The following is a 21435-nucleotide window of genomic DNA, read 5'->3' on the forward strand; positions in this document are numbered from 1 at the left end:
ATTGTGACTGGTTCTGACAAAAAATCCATTAATGACTTCAAATCATTTCTCAATATTAAATTTCAAATTAAAGACCTTGGAACCCTAAAATATATTTTTAGGGATTGAAATCGCTAGAAATTCTCCAGGCATTTTTTATCACAGAGAAAATACACGCTTGATATTTTACAAGATGCTGGTCTATTAGGAACTCACACTACTGATTTTCCTATGGAACAAAACTTGAAACTAAGTTCTACTGATGGGGAGCTCCTACCAGACCCTACAATTTATCGGCGCCTAATTCGTCGCCTAATTCATCGATTAATTTATTTGACTATAACCAGGCCAGATATTGTTTATTCTGTTCACATAATAAGTCGATTCATGACTTCTGCAAGAAAGCTACATCTTGATGTTGCTTTCCGAGTGCTGTGGTATCTCAAGAACTTGCCTGGTCAAGGAATTTTTTTTGTCCTCTTCCAGTAAGCTTCAACTCATTGCTTACTGCGATTCTGATTGGGGTTCATGTCCTGACACTCGAAAATCATTAACCGGATATTGCACCTTCCTTGGCAATAGTCCAATCTCTTGGAAGGCCAAGAAACAAATAACCGTCTCTCGGTCTTCCGCTGAAGCTGAATATCGTGCCATGGCAAATGCAACATGTGAATTCACTTGGCTATGCTATTTACTAAATGACTTGTTAATTCCGCATCCTCAACCTTCAAAGCTTTTTTGTGACAAAAAAGCCGCCTTATACATTGCGGTGAATCCAGTATCTCACGAACGTAGCCAAATACAATGCGGTGAATCCAGATTTATCTTTATTCTCATGTTGTAACTGACTTATCCTTATCTTTTTCTTTGGTTGTACACGATTACACTTGTAGCTGATTATATATTGTATAGAGTGAAATGAGAAAATACAGAGAAAAGTTTCATCGACTTTTACACTGTGCCAAGGGTCACCGGTCGTTGCAACTTGGGGGGCTCGACTTGGCCTGGGCCATTTTCCATCTTGCGAAAGGTACTTTTTGTCGTATGTAATTCATTTCATTGGGTTTGATTGGTAGGTAGAGATGCCAAACTAAGATATTCTTGCTATAAAAGGAGAATAAAAAAAAGAGTAGCAATATGGGATATTCACTATTGGGTAATCTGGGGATAAATCTATCACTTCAACAATATAAGTGAGATGTGATATATATCAAATAGTTAATACGAAGAAGATGAACAAACCGACAATAGTAGTATATGCAATTGTTCAAATCTGTAAGCAAGATTCAAACCAAAATATGATCGAAATAAAATAAAGTTAGAGTGGTAAAGGTAAATTACTGGTTTAACACTACCCTTAAAATAGATTATCGTTCCACCACCATAGGTATGCAACTGGTTGTTTGCAAGTGTGGGCAGGTTGACAACGATGGTTGCCCCCTGATACTATTTTCTTTGTTTTTTGGCTTCACCTTTTCTCTGATCCTGGTGGAATACGCCTCATTTAACACAACCTAGCCCTGATAACAACTAAATAAGATTTTAGTCAAGCCCATATTTTAGGTTTTCTCTTTCCCTTTATCAACTAGTATTGGCTTCGATCTATCATCAACCTTAGATGAGATTCACATAGTTCGCCATAGTCCGACCCCACCTGAGGCTAGTTTGAACTATTTTATTTGTTCACACTTAGAACGCTTAAATGAGATCACACATGAGTAGAGACCAGTTTCGACCGAGGGTGTACGTGTTCGGTGCGTAACACCTTCCAAATTCCACAATCAGAGAACAGACCCTTCTACGGATCTATGCTTGATTCTCTATGAGGTAGCCTGATTTTCCAACTCTGAATGGCAACTCGGAGTACAAGTGTTTGGTTTTCCACATTCTACACCCCTAAAAGGAGGGAAAATCCTAGAAAAGAATAGTTGTTGAACACGCCCTTAGTCCCACATTGGAACTTGTGAAAGAGTTTCACCTCCATATAAGAGGTGGAGTGGGAGGAAAGGCTTGAGCCTTTCATTAGAATTTGTTGGGTGATTCGGTTTTATATGAACACATATCCAAGCACGTGCAGAGCCAAGGTCCGAGTTTGGGTAGATTAAAATTAACTTTCTGGTGTACAAAATATTTTGTTTTTTCTAATCAATTCACAGATTGACACACAAAGAATACATACTATTTTACTACTGTTTTACGCTAGTGTTGATGGAGATGCAGTCTAGAAGCTCTATTCCTTCCTTCACTCGCACGCAGATCCTACCGGGGGTTGCCAAAATCTCCCTAGCTATTTTTCTTAGAGCAGGAGCTGTCCAGAATTTTACGTAGGAGAAGGATAGAAGGGGTTGACTTTTGGAACGTTAGTTTGTGGGAAGTTTAAAAGGCTTCATGAAAAGTTGATCGGTCGGCCCTTTTCTGGATTGCAGGAAGGAAAAACATTTCTTATGGAATTTTTTTCTTAGGAAAAAATTTTCATGCATTTCTACCTGCTAGAGGGAAATTGTATCTTTACGGCTTACTTAGAGGGATATATATGATTATTAATTTAAGGTCCATGTGAGTAAAACTTTAATTTCGGTGGTTCAAGTTATTTTTTCATATGTAATCAAACATTTCAAGAAAATTCTTATGATCCAAACCAGGCCCGAAAAGTGAGTGAGGTCCCAAAAGAGGCACGTTTTCCTCATGGAGGTTTTCTGAAAAGAATACAACTTGGGATTGGGATGGAGGGTCCGAGAGGTGAGTACGGTAGGAAAAGAAGACCCAAGAAACAGGAGGAATCAAGGAGGAAGGTGGATCTAATCTTTAGATAACTACTGTTTTTACTTCTTCATTGCATTCCAACACAAGGGAAATGATATGTTCACATTGAAAAAGAGTAGTGGGCCCCACATGAAAGATAGATATATGATATGAGAACTTATTGTTAGAGTAATTAGGTCAAGCAAGAGGTCGCTTGAAGCATTACACCTAAGGTATCAAATTTGGAATACCAAGTTTGTTGCCTCCAGCCCCTATATATATTAGATACACTAGGTTTTAATAGATTAGTGGGCCCTAGCCCAAATAGGCCCACTACACCGGTCCATTATCTTATTTGGCTTATATTAGAACATACATGGGTTATATTATATACCCAACACTTATATGGTGCCCGACCGTCAAAACATAAAGGGCGCAGTGCGCCCTTTATGTTTTGACGGTCGGGCACCATATAAGTTCTCATATCATATATCACTTCTCCACATGAATACTTGACCCAGAAAAGTAAAACATGTTTGGACGATCTAATTCTAAATTAACCATTCATTCGGTGTTCCTTAGCCGTTCCTCCAAAATGTTATCCAGAGGATGAATCCCAATTCTTGTTTTTTTTTTTACTTTCCACACCAAATATATTCTAGGGTTAGGTTCATCCTATGGAGAATATTTTTGGGGTACTACCTATCCAATGGCAAGATCATCAAATTAATGGCTTAACCTACTTTACTGGTTGCGGACAGGGTGTTATACATCACTTATAGACAAATACAGGGAATTGCTAGCGAGCAATTCCCATCTAATTAATATCTAATTAAGTGAGAAGATAATCTCGTGTATTTACAGCAAATACACAGTCGAACCACATCTCATTAGTCTAAACCATATCTCATTACTCTATCCATCTCTCTCAACATCTAGCTATATAATACACCTCCAGTTAGTGATGTGCATATAGTTGTAGTGGTGTCTTCTCATTCATCTTCATTCTTTTGCCTTTTGTTTTCTTTGTTGCGTCACTAGATAGATTATAGATATGGCCATTTCTGAAGACGTCGAAAATGGAGACAACATAGAGCAAGAAGAGATGAGAGAGCCCCTGATGAAGATCTCCTCTGCTCGTGAAGAGTATGACAACAACAAAAGTTCTATTTTCATGGTTCTTCTCAGTACCTTCATCGCTGTTTGGGGCTCCTTCGAATTCGGATCATGCGTAAGTACTTAAAATTTTAATGATTATTTTCATCAGTAGAACATATATAAATTCTTTCTCTGATCTTGCAAAGTGTGAACTAACTGAGTCTGACTCGGTGAGTCATCAAGTTTACAGCCTTTGTTTTTCTGACTTGGCGAGTCGACTCGGGTGTGTCAAGTCTGACTAGGGGGGGCTGTTTGTGAGCTGTCAAGAACGAGTTTCACCAATGAATCGCCCTCCCCTTTGAAACTGGGACCGAGTTTCATTCCAAATCATAGATGGAATTCTACTGACTCACAAGCAGCCCGAAAACCAGGTCAGTGGGATCCTGGTTCTCAATTTCCTAGAGCCACCAAATAGTGTTTTACAGGATACCCATAATCCATCTCTATCCTGGCTCTGCTATCTGCAAACAAAACAGCCCTTTAAGAACCTCGCCTGAGTTTGACTGGGTGTACTCAGTGGGTTGACTCAATAATCACTAGAAATATGCTAATTTTCATTTTTGATCTGACTGAGTCAAGATTCGAGTCGACACCTAGAGGGGTTTTGACCAATGAGGGGTGCCCTTTCCCTGTTTATTTTTGCAAGGGCTCCTGTGAGTCTAGCATTCCTCTTTGTTCAATGAAAGCAAACAAAATTAACCTAAAATGTGAGGCTAGAAGTGCAAGTGGGGGACAACCCAGTTGTTCAATGAAAGCCATTCTTTGGTTAGGTCTTGCTATTGATGTGCTAGGCATCAAATATCCTTTTATACACATAAATGCTCTGTTTCTTTATTTGGAAACATGACACAAATTTTACTTCCATTTTTACACTTAAAAATGAGCATAAATTTTCTTCTTCTTCCATTTTTACGGATAAGACCAAAAAAAAAAAAAACAAATTTAATCTAAAATGTTTAATGTCCACAAATTTGCTGGTTAGGAACTAGACCCCACTTGTACATCTACTAGCTCATAATTTTCCAAGTAAGAATATAACTCACCTAAAATGCCTGCTGAGATCTATTCACCTTTTTAAAGCAATATCTACATTGGAAGCCTATCTATCATATCCTCCTCATCTCCCCCATCCAATCCACTACACATAACAATCTAAAGTACTTTATGTTTAGTGATTGTTCTTTTTCTCTGTTCTGTTTTGTTTTGTTTTTTCATCTAGGGATGCACATCAAGCTCTTTTGTCTCTTCTTTGGCATTTTAGCTAAGAAAATGGTAAAAGGAAAGTCGCTTTTAGGAAAAGCTCCTTCCTCAAAGGGGCACTGGCCACTAGGCCCTACTTCTGCCTCAGGGCTGACGTGAACAGATCAGTTGATGTGAGCTGCAACCATAAGTCGAACCAAGTACTCCATTTGAGAACACCTCGACAAGATCGATTTCACATACACTCTATAGGCCTAGGATTTGCCTTTTATCCTGGATCAATTACCAATGGGGGACAAAAATTAGGTGGAATTATCAACAGGACCCATGCTTTTCAGAAATTATCAACGAGGGACAAAAGAGGTCTTGTCATTAAAAGCTGGACGAAAATGCCATTTTCTTAAGCAAGTTTTGCTTTTCAACTTTTCCCTCTTCTCTCTTCTTTCCCTCTTTTTTTTTACTTTTTCATTTTCAACTTTGTTTATTTTTACCTTACCAGTCATCTTCTTCATCATTTAGCCACCATTGGAGGCGGGAAAACTCAAAAATTTGAAACGTGAATTCATTCTCATCTATCTCTCAATATCTAGGTTTTGCATTTCTCCTTCTCCCTTTCAACGGAGGATGAGGAAGACGAATCGTAGGGTAGAAAGAAAAAAAATGTGAAAATGAACGAGTGAAAAAAAACATAAAGTAAAAACGTGTTCATAAGGGACTTGATAAGCTCATTCGGAATTTGGTAACCCCATTTTGATACTAGATAACCCAATCCCAAATACTTGAAAACCCCCTTCCAAAACTCTAGTACCCTCGGCCAATTTTCAGGGACTTAATAAGCCCATTCAGAAATTGGTAACCAATTTTGATACTTGATAACCCCAATCCCAGAGACTTGAAAACCCCCTTCCAAAACTCCAGTACCCTCGACCAATTTTCAATGACTTGATAAGCCCATTCAGAAATTGGTGACCCCATTTTTTATACTAAATAACCCCAATCCTAGAGACTGAAAACCCCCTTCCAAAACTCTAGTATCCTTGGCCAATTTTCAGGGACTTGATCACCCCATTCGGAAATTGGTAACCTCATTTTTTATACTAGATAACCCCAATCCTAGAGACTTGAAAACCCTCTTCCAAAACTCCAGTACGCTCGGCCAATTTTCAAGCACTTGATAAGCCCATTCGAAAATTAGTAACCCTACTTTTGAGAGTTACTAACCCCCTTCCAGAGAGTTGATAAACCCTTTCTGCTACAAAACCCTCTGCCTATAGTAACTCTTCTAATGTCATTACAGTTCTGCTCATGATAGAAATAACAAAAGAAATGGATGTTGTTTTTATTAAATGTACTTCATGTATTACATCCCAATTTGTGTGTTACCAAAAAAAAATTTAAGTAAATCAAAAATTGTGTAGCCATCCATTCATGTATTACATCAACTTTTTCTTATACAACCACTTGTCTTCCAAAAAAGTGAGTGAAGCCATCCATGCATTATCTCCAGAACTCACCCTAAAATACAAATCGCTTAAACCTAAACAAGATAAATCAGGAATGAAAAATAGTGCAAAACCATTAAAAAAAAGAAAAACAAAACCTAAATACAAAGAGATAGATGGCAAGAACTCAACATTCAAGTTTTCAAGATTTGCCAGCAACAATGGTGGCTGAACAAGGAGGAAGATGACTAGTGGGGTAAAAAATCAAAAAGGTGATAATGGAAAAGTAAAAGAAGAGGGAAAAAGGAAAAAACAAAGTCAAAATGTGTTGTAAATGCCAAAGGGCATTTTGGTTCAGCTTTTACCGACAAGACCTCTTTCGTCCCTCGTTGATAATTTTTGAAAAGCATGGGTCCTGTTGATAATTTTGCCTAATGTTTGTCCCCCATTGGTAATTGTTCCTTTTATCATTGATTATAAGTCATTTTCGGAGTGGTAGTTCTCTTTTAATCATCTTTATGTTACTGTATTTTCAAAATCAATAGATTTTGAAAAGTATTTACAAGAAAAGGTGCTCTTGTTTTGCAAAAAGAGTTGCTTTTTGAGGAGAGAGAAAAAGGTCATTTGGAAAGATACTCCCACATTGATTGGAGAAAAAGTTGTAGAAGGGTTTAGATTATATATGGACCGTTGGGTTAGTGTATGGGCTAAGTGGTTTGGTCGGGTTGGGCTTTGAGTTCGGACCGAATGGTTGGGCCCAATGCGCTCTTTTCTGCATGTTGACAAAATTCGTTCTAGCATATTGTTTTCTGCAGAAACAGTGGTTTGTTTCCGCTTACTGTTTGGTGGAGATTACACCTGGCTTGGTGATTCTTGGGTTTGTTTCCGCTTACTATTTGGTGGAGATTACACCTACTTGTTCCATTCGTTCTAACTAGCAAATACTTGTTCCATCCGAGGGTGATTCTTGGGTTTGTATCTTGGAGGCAAATTCGTGGTACCTCTTGCACACTTACTGGTTGGGGTGAATATTGTCTCAAGGAAAGCAACATCGCGCTTTGAAGCATCTCTCTCTCTCACATCTCTCATTTCTGTTTTACCATTACCACAAGACAAGATTTCCAACACTTTAAAGCTCTAAAGTTTGGTTATATTGATGTGGACTCGGGTATAACGCACACTAAAAAGCTAGCCGTTAAGGGGAGGGTGCCCAAGTAGTTCTGAGCCCTTCCACATCCATTCACTCTTCCGAGATGGGATCTTTGCTTTCGACTAGAACCGCAACAATCTCCCCTCCATGCATAAGCAACGCTGGAATTTTCTCCGTCCTAGAGGGTAAACTGGGATTATCATGTCCTAGCTACACCACATGTTAGGACCCAAGTAGAACCCATCCTTAAAAGCTAGCCGTTAAGGGCAGGGTGCTCCATTCATTCGCTCTTTTTGTTTTTTTAATCCACTTCCATTTTTTCTTCCGAATCTTTGCTTTTGAGTGGAAGCCCCAACAACTGATTAATGTTAATGAAAATTCCTAAGAAACCCTAGGACATCGATTAAGGATTGGGAACTATAATGTCTCCTTGATAGACCCTTTGAAGTTATTCTACTAGTGACTGAATCTTATCAATCTCTAATCATATGATTCAGTTTAATAATTTTTTTTTATCACCCATCAAAATATTGAAGTTAGGCTTAAGGATGACAACAATGCATACCTTTGTTATCCTCTCTTCCCTCTTCATATGAGCACCTTGGAACTAGTCTAATTTCACATATCCTTTTTCTAATAAGATGTTGTTCTATCTTTTCGGGGAGGGAACTCCATTGCCATGTTACAAAATCAAATTGTGGAGAACTGGGTTCTGCTCATCACCTGTTTACCGTGTTAAGTGTATGCCCAGGGCGGTGAGAGAGACAAAGCACGGCGAGTGTTTGATGAAATGCCTGAACGAAAAGTGGCATCCTGGAACGCAATGATTTCAGGGTGCTCACAATGTGCAATTTGCACAGAGACTCTGGTGCTGTTCAAGGAGATGGTTGGCCATGGAATCTGTGAAACTACCAATTACTACAAAGGTTTAAGCTGTTAGAATTGGTGTTATTTAATCATTTTTACTTCAACAGAATCATGCCCAATGAGCCTGCATTAGTTAGCCCTGTTTCGGTTTGTGGGCAAAGGGGGCCTTGGAAGGAGGGGAATGAGTGCACCTCTGGATAAAAGTACACAATGTTGATATTAGTGTGACCTTAGGGACAGACCTTGTAGACATGTATGGTAGCTGTTGGAGCATTGGTAGCATTTTCCCGGTCCTTAATGTGATGTTTGTGAAGAACTTGTTCTCATGGAAATGTATGATCACTGGTTTAGCCTTGAGTGGATGTGGTAAACAAAGCACTGGTACTATGTTGTGGCATGCGTTTTCAGAGATGAAGGTTTTGCCTTGAATGGATGTGGTAAACAAGTTCTCTGTTCTATGTTGTGGCATCCAGTAAGGCAAGTGGTTTGAACATCTGTCAATTTCTTTGACATCAATAAAGCTAAGCAGAGTTGAAGTTATCTTTTGGGCTGACTTGAAAATTCCTGCTTCTTTTTCGAAATTGAAAGTGCATTTGACACAACAGATAGGCCTCTCTTGTTCTTTTCTGACTGTCAAAGGCTTTGACTCCAACCATTGAGATGGGCTTAAAGGCCTATTTGGAATTGAGATGTTAGATTTAAAAACCTTTTTCATTTTCTCTTTACATATAGCCTGTTCCTTTTCTTTTCTTTTCTCTTGACATGGACCAGAACAGAAAAGTTTTAGAATCAGAACATTTGGGAAGTGATAAATGCGCCCCTTTTCATCACTAGGGACATCCAGCACCTTTTCAGTCATAGATACACTGTAGCTGGGTGTCCCAAGTGATGAAAAGTGGCGCATTTATCATTCATGTGTACAGTAGAAGTGATGTGCCATCATATATGTCTCTTGCTCTATCAATACTACTACTTTCCTCCTCGATTCACTAAGGCCACCGGTCTAAACAATAGACCCGTGGCACAAGTGAGACCAGAAAGTGTTTGAATATTATTTTACCACAATTTTTTAGACTCACAGTGATCAACTTGAAACTGTCCTAATTTTCCAAATTTGTCTTGAATGACTATTAAAAGCTCTTTTTAAATTAGTCATGGTGATTTTTTAGGACAGAAAAATTGCACGCTATGATCTGTTATAAGTTAGAAAGAGATCTAACTTATAACAGATCATAGAACAGATCAACAGGCAGCAACTCTTGTATTTGAATAATAACAGCTCTAAATTTTGAAGTATCAGTTTCAAAGGGAAAAAGATTAAAGAGTTAGGATTAGATGTAAGCGTGTGATTCGAATCATTAGATTACATTGAAGTATCCAGAATTTTTTATGAAAGCCTGCTATATATATGTATTTATTTATTTATTTATATATATTTGCAGAAATTTAATAAACAATCAACACATCTTTATTCTCCTATTCTTGTCATGTTTTCTGTAATTCTCAAATCAGTTTGATCTATTCTAAGATACAAAATCTCTCCTCGTATCGCAATTTGTGCAGTCTGTTTACTGATTTAATCACTTCCAAAGCTTCTAGATGTTGGATTCCTAACTCTAGCACATTATGTTTCCCAGTGTATTCTTAATATAAAGTGCTTTGACGTGTTTTGTTTATGACATGTTCTGTTTTGAAACAAGATGAAGAATAGGATGATGAATGTTTTTCTTGAATATTACTATGAAATAGATCATGCTGTGAGGTCCAGTCATTATGACATTCTAAACCACTCATTTAGTATTCTCCATCATACATAAGATGCGGTACTGAAAACTTCTTGAGATGATGAGTCTAGCCCTCTGATCTAATTGGAGTAAAATGAAAATTTTAGAGAAGTTATACATTTACCCCTTCCGATATGTGGCACTAGAACACTAAGATCAAATAGCCCCTTAGTTTACCCTTTATATTGGAACAACAGAAATAAAATCACGGGTAGACTAATGCAAGGTAAGTAGATTACTCTGAAATGGTTTTCCCTGAAATGGATTACTCTCGTATTTACCCTCACTTGAACAGACCCTTAACAGAAGGTGTTCCAACACAAAGCACCTTCCAACTAAGATATGGGCCGAATTGCCTAAACCTGTAAGGGCCACTTTTAGTGGCATCTAAAACGGCTGTAAATCTCTTTTAAACCTTGCATGATCTAGTTCTTGAATGTCGACATAATTAGCCCATCCAAAGTGTGAGAAGAAATTCCATATTATTCGAACTCGGATAACAAGGCTTTCCTGAAATCGAAGGGCCCCACGCTACTTTTTAAGGGATCTAGGTAAAATCAATTTCCTCAGTGGGTGGTATTAAATAAGTAGCAATAATTCAAATAATTTTGGAAGGCTTTAATTCGTATTTTCACCGACGTATTAACTCGCATAGGTCGCAAGATTTTGATGATTTACAGGCTTCTAGGCGTAGATTTTATGTTGCTAATGAAGTTTGGAGGCGAGTTATATGGTTTTTGCTAATCATAAGTGGCTGGTTTTGCAGGGGGGATACTCTGCGCCTGCTCAGTCGAGTATCACAGATGATCTAGGTCTCTCTGTAGCTGAGGTTTGCTTCTGCCTTCTATAATTTAGGTCATCCGCTTTTACTTCAATTAATCTATAGTTCAAGCTAGTTATTATTTTCACCCTTTGTGTTTTCTCAACCAATCTCTTCATCTCTGTCTTGGAAGAAAAATGCTAAAAAATGGTGGCTTACTCTCTTTCCTAAGACCCATGGAGGATCCATCACATGAATTATCTGAATCATGCTGTTTCTTGGTTGTCAACTGTCATACAATTTTTTTCAACAGGGAATGGAATTTTGCAATTGATTTTAACATTACACTAGCAGCCTCAATTATGAAATTTCAAACATTTAAGTTGCTAGGGTATTGAGTTAGGCTTGGAAAACAACATATCCTATTAGAGAATGAGTAGGCAAAGAGTCACTGTTTGATGGTTACTCTTCAATAATAATAAGAAAAAACTACTAGTTAGGAGCTGTAGTTGTAATAGAAATAGGTTCTTTACTTCTTTTGAGATTTATGTATACGAGTAGTAGTTGTTGTTTTTTTACCCCAGTAAGAAAGAAAGAAGTAGAGAGTGTGTTTTATCTAAGAGAAGCTATTGTATGTGTAGAAGCTTTCACAATAAATATGTTTTTTCTTCTTTTTCAGAACTTTCACAACAAATCTTTTTTTCTTTCTTCTCCTGTTTTAGGTAGTAGTTGTAGTTGTAGTATGTTTGGACAAATTTGTATGGTGAATGATCTAAACGGTGGAGATGCAAATAATCAAAGTAAGAAACACAGAGAGAATGTAGAAAGAGGGTTAGAAAATTGGGAGCTAGGAAAGGCAAGCCAAGGCTTTCTCTTAAAGACTTCAATTTCCTCACCTATGCAGATGGCTACCAGGACATAAGTCCCAAGGGTACAAAGCTTATGCTAAGAACAAGAGCTTCACCCAAATTCAAAGCCACCATATTGCTCGTACTTAGAGAAAAAGAGGAGAGTGTCTTTTGAAAATGAGACCCTTAGCCATCTTTTATAGAAGATAAAAAGACAAGAAGTCTCCTTGGAAGATATATCCACATACAAATGTTTCATAATATGGTCACCTTCTAGATATCATAATTAGATGGTGCCATATTTTTAATCAACTCAGTACCTCTGCAAATGGAGTTGTCCATTGCATTTGACATGTCTATTTTAAATTTCTTCAATACCTTTTTTTGCGATAAGCATAGAAGTTTGAACTTTCTATTTCTTATTAGGGATTTGCTAGGATCCATCGCAGAAGGCATTTCGCGGCTGGTCTGTTGCATTTTAGACCAGCCACCTCATGAATGAAGACTGTTGCTTTTGTTTCCATTCACGAGATCAGCCTCGAAATGCCTTTTGCGATGGACGCTAGCAGACCAGCCACCTCATGAATGAAGACAACAGCTTTTGTCTCCATTCACGAGGTGGCTGGTCTGACGTGCGACAGACCAACCGTGAAATGCCTTTTGCGATGGACTCTAGCAATTCCCTTTTTATTATTTTAATTCCTGAGAAAAATGAAGATTCACTCGTCATTCCTTTTGAATTGGGATTTTAACCAAGATTTTGTTTTGCCAATCATAGACAAATAATTTGTCAGCTAGTAGAATGCCGTCAACATATAATGACATGTCACAAATAAGCTCCAACTAATCTAAGTACATACTCAATGATCAAAGTTGTTTGACCTAAAACCAATTTTTATCCTAGCATTGTGAAACATGTAATACCACTTTCTTGAAGATTTTATTTAATCCATATAATGATTTCCTTAGTTTGTGGTCTTTATCTTCTTGCCCTAAATTTCATATCCTCTTGGTTGAATAGTACATTTATTTATCTTCGTCTAGTTTTCTGTTGAGAAAAATAATACATTTACCTTACCGTTGCGAGCCTTGGCGCAATGGTAAGGGTTCTCCATTGTGACCTGATGGTCACGGGTTCGAGTCACGGAAACAGCCTCTCTGCAAAGCGGGGGTAAGGCTGCGTACATCTAGCCCTCCCCAGACCCCGCAATGGTGGGAGCCTCGTGCACTGGGCCGCCCCTCCTTTTTTAAGTTTTCTGTCGAGAAAAATAGTCTTAGCATTCCTTTGATAATGTTCTAAATCAAAGTATGCCATCGTTGATGTAATTATTTTTATGGATATGAATTTAGCTACCAGAGAATATATTTTTTCATAATTAATCATCTCTTTTAACTAAATTCTTTTGCCTCTAACCTCGCATTGTATTTCTCTATCGATTAATATGGTCTGAGTTTTTTTAAAACTCCATTAGTTTTATTTGCAAATGTATAATGATGCATTAATGGCGATTGTCTATTTCTTTGTATCCTTAGGCCCTGTTCATTTTGGATTCTAAAAACCGATTGTGAGCCCCAAAACAATTATTGGACTCAAAATTAAATGTAATTTTGAGTCCAATAATCGGTTTGGGTCTCACAATTGGTTGTCACAATCTAAAACGAACAGGGCCTTAATGTTATATCGGGTTGAGATACTGTCAATTTTCAATATCATCACTAACCAGATCATTTTCTTTTGATATTTCAATTAACTCGACTAACTTATTGGAGTTTCTTGTAACTAAAGATTCTTTTAGTAGAGAAATTATATGATGCACGACCTTCAAGTCACGTGATGGTGGTACTTCAAAAGTAGATCCAACAGCAGCCTCTTAAAAAGTGGGTAGCTGTTGGATCAAATATCAAGGGGGGTACCCTTTTGACGGTACTTGATGGTCGGTCACCATATAAAAACTCCTTTTAGTAATAGGCATCTGCAGTTTCAATTATTCTCATCGATCCATTATCATGATGAATTACAATTCTATAATCCTTAGAATTTTCAGGGTATCTTGTGAATGTAGACTTAATAATTATCGTCTCACCACGCAGTACTCCTTCTTCGGTTCCATATTGAATATCGGTGCAATGATTGGTGCAATCACGAGCGGTCGTATCGCTGATTTTTTTGGTCGGAAATGGGTAAGGAGCACAATAGAATTAGACTCATGTATCAGGCGTGTGCAACCTATGTCACAAATATCTCTTACATTTTTTAAAATATCGCATTTCGATCACGACTTTTGATAAAACGAAATAATCCCGAAATAATCATGAGATTTTAAAAATATAGCGATATTTTCATTGTTATTGTAAAAATATCGCAATAATATCATGATATTATCCCGATATTTTTACAATATTTTTATTTTACATTTTTTCTTAAATTTTATATATTTATATATTTTTTAAATAATTTTAATTTTATCATTTTCCCCCGACATAAGCCTGAAAAAATAAGAAAAAAAAAATCTATCCCAAAATTTTCCCTTGCTGAGAAATTCCTGAGAATGATATTTATGGCATAGTGTGCAACATGTTTTGAAACTAACTCTGCGAACTTTGATTTGTTTCATGAATGCAGGCAATGAGAATTTCCGCTACTTTCTGTGCTGCAGGATGGATTGTTATTTACTTTTCTAAGGTTTTTCATCTCTTTTCCTTGAATTTGGAAGATTGGAATTTTGGATCCAGATGAACTTCTCAATTGGCAACTTCATCCATTTAAAACTGCTTTATGACCTCTATTATGGACTGTTACGAAGGATGCTTGGACTCTAGACATCGGACGATTTTGCACAGGATATGGAGCTGGTGTTGTATCTTTTGTGGTATGCTTCCATTGTTAACAAAAAATTTCTTGCCTAATTATAGTATTAAACTTGATAAATCTGCATTTTTTACAGTATTTTTGTAAACCTTTCTATACTGTTTATTGGTAACCTTGGTGATGAACAGGTACCGGTGTTCATAGCTGAAATAACACCTAAGAATCTCCGAGGAGGCCTTACAACGTTAAATCAGGTGGGAGAAAGACTGTTACAAGGGCTGTTTAATAAAATGACCAGCTAAAAAAATTAGTCACTAATTGAAATCTTCTTATGATCTACTTATTTCACAGCTTATGATCTGTACTGGAGTATCTGTTCTCTACATAATAGGGACATTTGTATCATGGCGCACACTGGCACTAACTGGTAAGTTCTACTCCATGTAAATGTTGTTACTCCTATTGATAAGATGCCTTGAAAATTTTTAAAAAGTAAAGATGGAAAAGAAAAGTGAAAAGTGAAATCGTAGATAGAAAGTGTCCAATAAGAAGAGACTAATTGTCTGGTTTTTCGTGCAGCAATTATCCCATGCATCATTCTACTTTCGGGACTCTTCTTCATTCCAGAGTCCCCTAGATGGCTAGTAAGTTATAAAATATACGAAAGATCATTATTTGTATTCTGTGTGGAACACTAAACAGGATCGTATGAATTACAAATGCATTATCTTGTTATAGGCAAAGGTTGGCAAGAAAAAGGAATTTCAAGCAGCACTCCAGAGGCTCCGTGGAAAGGATGCTGATATTTCTGAAGAAGCAACTGAAATTCAAGTTCTCACTTTAACTCTATACATCAATGTGATTGAGACTGTTAAGGCCCTGTTCGTTTGAATTTTGAGAATGGATTTTGAGTCCAAAACTGATAATTGGATTCAAAATTGCAATAAATATTTTTGAGTTAAATAATCAGTCTTTGTCTCGAAATCAATTCTCAATATCCAAAACGAACATGGCCTAAATATTAGAATTAGATCATGGATTGGTGATGATGGGCTAATGTCACTACACAGGACTATATTGAAACACTTGAGAAACTTCCAAAGGCTAAGATGCTAGACTTGTTTCAAAGGAGGTATGCCCGTTCAGTAATTGTAAGTGACTTTCTTATCTAAACAACTTGAAATATGTTTTCTAGTTTAATTACTGTATTATAATGGACTTTTTAGTTATGGGTAAGCATCACATTACTAAGTTTCAATATGCAGATTGGAGTCGGATTAATTTTCTTTCAGCAATTTGGGGGTATCAATGGATTTTCGTTTTACGTGAGCAATCTTTTTGTGTCTGCTGGTATAGATCTCTTGCTTGAGATTGACTTCCCTTGAATTTTTTAAATGAAAATGTATATTTATTGTCTATTTGTAATTTCAGGATTTTCTTCGGGAAAAGTTGGGACTCTCTTGTGGGCTTGCATTCAGGTGATCAACTCTCTCACTGTCCCATCTTCAGTATCCTTTAATCCATATTGTTGTATACAATACTATTTTGTAGGTTCCAGTAACTGTAATGGGTGCAGTCTTCATGGATAAAATGGGAAGGAGGCCTCTTTTACTGGTAGGCAATAAATACCTTAATCTTTGAAGATCAATACCATATGGGTCTGGAATTATTAAGGCTTGTTTTGCAATTCAGATTTCTGCAACAGGGACATTCTTGGGTACCTTCTTAGCCGGAATTTCATTCTATCTCAAGGCAAATATCAAAACACCAGCCAAAACAAATTTATTGTGAATGGATTCCTCTTTTGTTTTTCATAAATTAATATCATTCTATGAAACAGGACCATGGATTTTCAGCTGATTGGGTGCCAATCCTAGCTCTCGTCGGCATGTTGGTAAACAAACAATACATTCCAAGAATTGTATTTTTCCTTGTAACTCTGTTTTCTAATTTCGCAGTAATTGGCGAAGACTTGTACTTTCTTTAGTGAAATTTCTAATTTGCTTTGTTTTTCTTTCCCATTGTCAGATTTACGTAGGGTCCTTCTCTTTTGGAATGGGACCAGTTCCTTGGGTTATAATGTCAGAGGTAGGGGACTTGCAAAGCTTGTTTTTCTATTGGAATGATATCTTCTGTATATTTTCAAATTCCTTGTCGTGCTGTGATGTTGCTTGAAAATTGCTTTTGTTACAGATATTCCCGATAAACGTGAAAGGAACTGCTGGAAGCATGGTAACTCTGATGCACTGGTTTGGGGCTTGGGTGACTTCATATACCTTCAACTTTCTCATGAGCTGGAGCTCTTCAGGTGAAGGGAATTCATATATATCTTTTCAATTCACTCCAATCTAAGATGTGTAATGGTACATACTATCTAGCAATATAAGAATTAATTGCAATAAAAATACTCAACAAACCATATGCACATTCAATTCAGTTGGGACTACCAACATCTTATCATAAAAGCTCATGTTTTTGTGTGGTGTTGTGCTTTTATCAGATCATGATGTTTTGATTTTAAGAGCCATGGCTTACATGTTTTTTCTGGTTTTAGGTACCATGTTCCTCTTTGCTGGAGTTTGTGCAATAACTGTTCCATTTATCATAATCTTAGTACCAGAAACAAAAGGGAAAAGTCTTGAAGAAATACAGGCTTCCATGAACTCTCAGAAAGAAGAAAATGCTAAATAGACGTATATCAGCAAAGCATTTTTGGAAATTTTTTGAATCTCAATTTATTGTTAAGAGATGAAATGCCAGTTGCAAACATTGGGAAGATTTATGTCGACATCATCCTCAACACAATTTCCGGACAATTCAATTCTGCAACTATTGTTACATTGTATGAACGCAATTTCGAATTATTTCTGCAACAGGTGATGGGAGGATTCATTTAAGAATCAATGCCATGAAAAACAATATTGTTTTGGAAGTGTGTTTGTATGGCACACTTTAAACGTGAACCCAATTGCGAATCAGGTTCCATTTCTGTCTAAAATAAACCCCAGCTTGCTATCCTCACGAAGAACAGACCCTTTGGGTTTAACTTTTTAGTTAAGCTTTGAAAAGATTTAAACTACTGTCTAGAGTTTTAAGACTTGCAAACAAGTAGATTATGTCTTCTGGTTTCAAATTTCAACTTGGGTGTCTATTTAGGTAAATTAATAAACTACCCAATTTGAAAATAACTGTCCAGTTTAAATGGTTAGAATGGCTCACCCATCAAATGGGGTGATTTAATTTGAATTTCACTGATTGGAGGTGGCAAGTATTTCCAACCCTCTTGTTTGTCTTTTTTTGGCAAACAAGAGGCTATGAAAATGGAGAGAAAGGGTAGTGGAAATAACATAGAGGGGGATGGAAAAAAACATTCTTTCACTTGTTTGGTAGGTACGACTGTGAGGTATCTCTAACACGAGGATTGTGATAAGAACGACTGTCAGCTATGAACACTGGATCCACTTCAGTGGAATCTAGCATGCCTAGCGTGGGCCATTTATGTATTAGGTGAAGGAAACTAATATTAAGGCTAGTGTATATAAAATTAGGGGTGCAATGGACCCACATGATTCGATGGATTCAAAGAAACCAGGACCTTAGTGGACAAGAGTTAGGCACAACTATCAGATCCAAACCGTGTCCATTGGATCCTTATCTTAAGGTCCCAAATTATTTTGGAGCGTAACTAAGAAAATAACCACAAAATCGGATGGATTGTCCTAGATATGAATGGAAGGTGCCAATGTCCAAAAATACCTTCATGTTTTTGTATTTATGTCATACATGTAACACTAAAAAAATCCTACTCAAAATGACACACAACATTTCATTTTCTGGCTCGATGATGATTCTCCCATCTCTTTCAAGTTTCTTCCCTCTTCCTTCCTTTAACCCCAAACTCTAACGGATGGTTAGAATGGATCATGACCCAAACTTAGAAATTAAGAATCAGAAAGCACTTGAAAAGGATTTGAGACTCAGTTTGGTTGCAGTTGTTTACCATGAAGAGTAGTGGTATAAGTAGTCAACAGGGAGGAGACAAGCATTGGATTTACGTGGAACTTACCTCGTAGAATAGTGGTAAGTAGTGTTTGGTTGTCAAGCTCATGTAGTAGCAGGGAGTGTCATTACTCATTAGTAATATATATGAGAAAACGGTTTCTACACACAAGTGTAGATAAGTTATCTACACACTAGCTTAAAATATAGTGGAGGGCATCTTGTTTAGGTCATCCAAACCATTCATTTGATTGGCCCTCACATAGATAGGGTGTCCACAAAAAATCAGCTCCATAGGATCATCCCAACCCTAAGATTTGTGGAGGTAAAATGGACGTGTATAAACCTTCACAAATCTGTCCATTTTTTGCCTCCACGGTTCGAAGGGTTAGGATGATCCTATGAAGCTGATTTTTTGGGCACACCTTATCTATGTGAGGGCCCATCAAATGAATGCTTTGGATGACCTAAACAAGATGCCCTCCACTATATTTTAAGCTACTGTGTAGATAACTTATCTACACTTGTGTGTAGAAACTGTTTTCTCATATATATTACTAATGAGTAATGACACTCCCTGCTACTACATGAGGTTGACAACCCACATATTTGCAATACTACCCCCTTCTTTATGCTTTTTCACAAAGGCACCCCATGAGGGCCACATAATTACAATCCTACCCCATTCCTTTATGCTTTTTATCAAAGACACCCATTAAAGCCACGTAATTTTGATCCTACCCCCCTCTATGCTTTTTTTTTAAAAAAAAATCTATAGGGTGATCTTAACCATCAGATTTAAGAGGAGCAACATTTTATGGAAACTTCTATAGATTGGAGGGCTAGGATCAGTCTATAGAAATGATTTTTGGGGCACAGCCTATTGATGTTGTGTTCCATCACATGGACGGTTTGGATCAACCTAGGCTGTGGTCCGTACAGTTATTTGTTGGCCCGTGCATCGCACAGAGTTTTTTACTAGTATATATACTATCTAGCAGAAGAGAAATGGAGAGAATTATTTGAATTTCTCCGAAAATTCTAATAGAATTATACATCACTTTTTTGACTTTTTTTAACAAATGCACCCATTCAACCCACATATTTTCAATCCTACCCCTTCTTTTATGCTTTTTAACAAAGGCACCCATTAAACCCACATAATTTCAATCCTACCCCCTCCTTTATGCTTTTTTAATAAAAAAGAGTGGACAAAGTCAACGTAGTGAAGTTTTTTCTTTGCAAAATTACAGATTGGGTACATATGTTATATAATACTACGGATGTTTGTGAACAGATTACATAATACTACGGATTTAGGATGCCTTTCAAAATATTGACGAACCTGATTATTTTTCATACAGAACGTGCTCATTTAGTACATAATACTACAGATTTCAGCCACCTTTCAAAATATTCCGGGTCTCATTCGAATGCATGGATTTGGCTATAGATGGTGAATGAGACCCACCTGTCATGGGGGGTGATCCGGGTCCCATTCGAATGCATGGGTTTGGCTATAGATGGTGCGTGGGGCCATTGGGGGGGGGGTGGTCCTAAGCATTCATTTGGAAGGCCCTATCATGGATGGGGGGCCTACCAAAAATCAGCTCCATTGGATCACCAATGGGTGTCCATTTGTGGGGCAAAAAATGGACAGATACTGTTTGTCCACAAATCTGTCAATTTTTAGCCCCCACAAATGGACACCCTAAGGTGATCTAATGGAGCTAATTTTTTGTGGACACCCTACCCATAAAAGGGCCCATCAAATGAATGCTTTGAATCCCACCCAAAATGTGGCCCCACCCTGTTTCTGTGCTCGAGCGCAGCAAATGCATGCTTTGGATCATCCAACCAAAGTGGGCCCCTTATGTTTTTAAGCGCCACCTCATATAAGCTATATGAGGCGACACCTTAGGAACTCTATTATATATATACTGACAAGTCGGGACATATATACTGACAAGACATCCTGACTTTTGTGCAACCAAGGGACCCAAACGAATAGTGACTGGTACGCATGGATACAAAGTGGATCCATTAACACCCCTAACTATAATTTAGAAGGGCTTATATATCACATCAGCGTGTAGTAGTGAACCACATCTCATTGTTTCTCACGGACACACTCTCTTAGTTTTGAATTCATATCTCTGCATTCTGTTTTGTTTATTGTATAGGTAGATAGATTTAATTGGTATGGCCATCTCTGGACAGATGGAAAGAGGAGAAAACATGGAACCAGAGGAGATGAGAGAGCCTCTGATGAAGGGAGGGAAGAGCTCCTCTACTTGTGAAGAAGATGGGTCTCCTAACAACAACAAAGGCTCTATATCCATGGTTCTGTTCAGCACCTTCATCGCTGTTTGGGGCTCTTTCGCATTCGGATCATGTGTAAGTAATCGCATTTTAATGGTTTCTTTGATAATTAAAACAGATATAAATCCTTTTTCCTGATCTTTCAACTTGGCACACTACCGAGTTGACTCGGCTCACTGGTAAAACGAGTTGACTCGTCAACAACTCATCTAAAGTGTTGAAACCTACAAGAAGATTTGAATCCACGGCCTCCTTTTTAAAGTGACCCTAACCACTCCACCTTGCTTCTTCTATTAATTAATATATAAGCAAAATATTTATGCATCAATAGAATAATGTGCTCAAGATTTAATCTGAATAGTAAATCGTTCGAGT

The 21435-nt window shown here is 37.4% G+C and overlaps 2 protein-coding genes across 7 annotated transcripts in view; both read left to right on the forward strand.

Annotated features, from left to right (window-relative positions):
• Positions 1 to 2172: 2172 nt before the first annotated feature.
• On the forward strand, positions 2173 to 17658 carry LOC143853324 (sugar transporter ERD6-like 7). 3 transcript variants are annotated; one of them, XM_077363052.1, is made up of 19 exons: positions 2173 to 2771; positions 3763 to 3952; positions 11089 to 11151; positions 14022 to 14111; positions 14554 to 14613; positions 14735 to 14800; positions 14928 to 14993; positions 15091 to 15166; positions 15319 to 15383; positions 15478 to 15570; positions 15810 to 15890; positions 16005 to 16089; positions 16171 to 16217; positions 16291 to 16353; positions 16432 to 16491; positions 16580 to 16660; positions 16768 to 16827; positions 16933 to 17047; positions 17294 to 17658. In XM_077363052.1, the coding sequence occupies exons 2-19, from the start codon at positions 3776 to 3778 to the stop codon at positions 17428 to 17430; spliced, it is 1485 nt and encodes a 494-aa protein (XP_077219167.1). In that variant the 5' UTR covers positions 2173 to 2771; positions 3763 to 3775; the 3' UTR covers positions 17431 to 17658. The 3 variants fall into 3 exon arrangements, with proteins under 3 accessions (XP_077219167.1, XP_077219165.1, XP_077219166.1); XM_077363050.1 differs by having other exon boundaries at positions 3767 to 3952; XM_077363051.1 differs by having other exon boundaries at positions 3767 to 3952; positions 16580 to 16633.
• A 3167-nt stretch (positions 17659 to 20825) lies between these two features.
• Positions 20826 to 21435, forward strand: part of LOC143853325 (sugar transporter ERD6-like 7) — a 31300-nt gene continuing 30690 nt past the window's right edge. For 2 of the 4 annotated variants that reach the window (XM_077363053.1, XM_077363056.1), the window contains exon 1: positions 20828 to 21135. In XM_077363053.1, coding sequence (XP_077219168.1) covers positions 20941 to 21135 — 195 coding nt within the window. In that variant the 5' untranslated portion in view covers positions 20828 to 20940. Of the gene's footprint in view, positions 21136 to 21435 lie in introns of all 4 variants that reach the window. The other 2 variants (XM_077363054.1, XM_077363058.1) reach the window with 2 other exon arrangements.

The sequence above is a fragment of the Tasmannia lanceolata genome, unplaced genomic scaffold, assembly GCF_043159265.1.
Source record: "Tasmannia lanceolata isolate RefF3 unplaced genomic scaffold, GAP_Taslan_0.1 ptg000019l, whole genome shotgun sequence".
NCBI lineage: Eukaryota > Viridiplantae > Streptophyta > Magnoliopsida > Canellales > Winteraceae > Tasmannia > Tasmannia lanceolata.

What these genes read in the sequence shown, in the direction of transcription:
- LOC143853324 (XM_077363050.1), top strand. Translation starts at nt 2,703, where the DNA reads ATGGAGGGTCCGAGAGGTGAGTACGGTAGGAAAAGAAGACCCAAGAAA. An exon ending in GCCTTACAACGTTAAATCAG is followed by an intron (nt 14,994 to 15,090) that starts GTGGGAGAAAGA and finishes CTTATTTCACAG; the next exon opens with CTTATGATCTGTACTGGAGT. An exon ending in CATGAGCTGGAGCTCTTCAG is followed by an intron (nt 17,048 to 17,293) that starts GTGAAGGGAATT and finishes TTCTGGTTTTAG; the next exon opens with GTACCATGTTCCTCTTTGCT.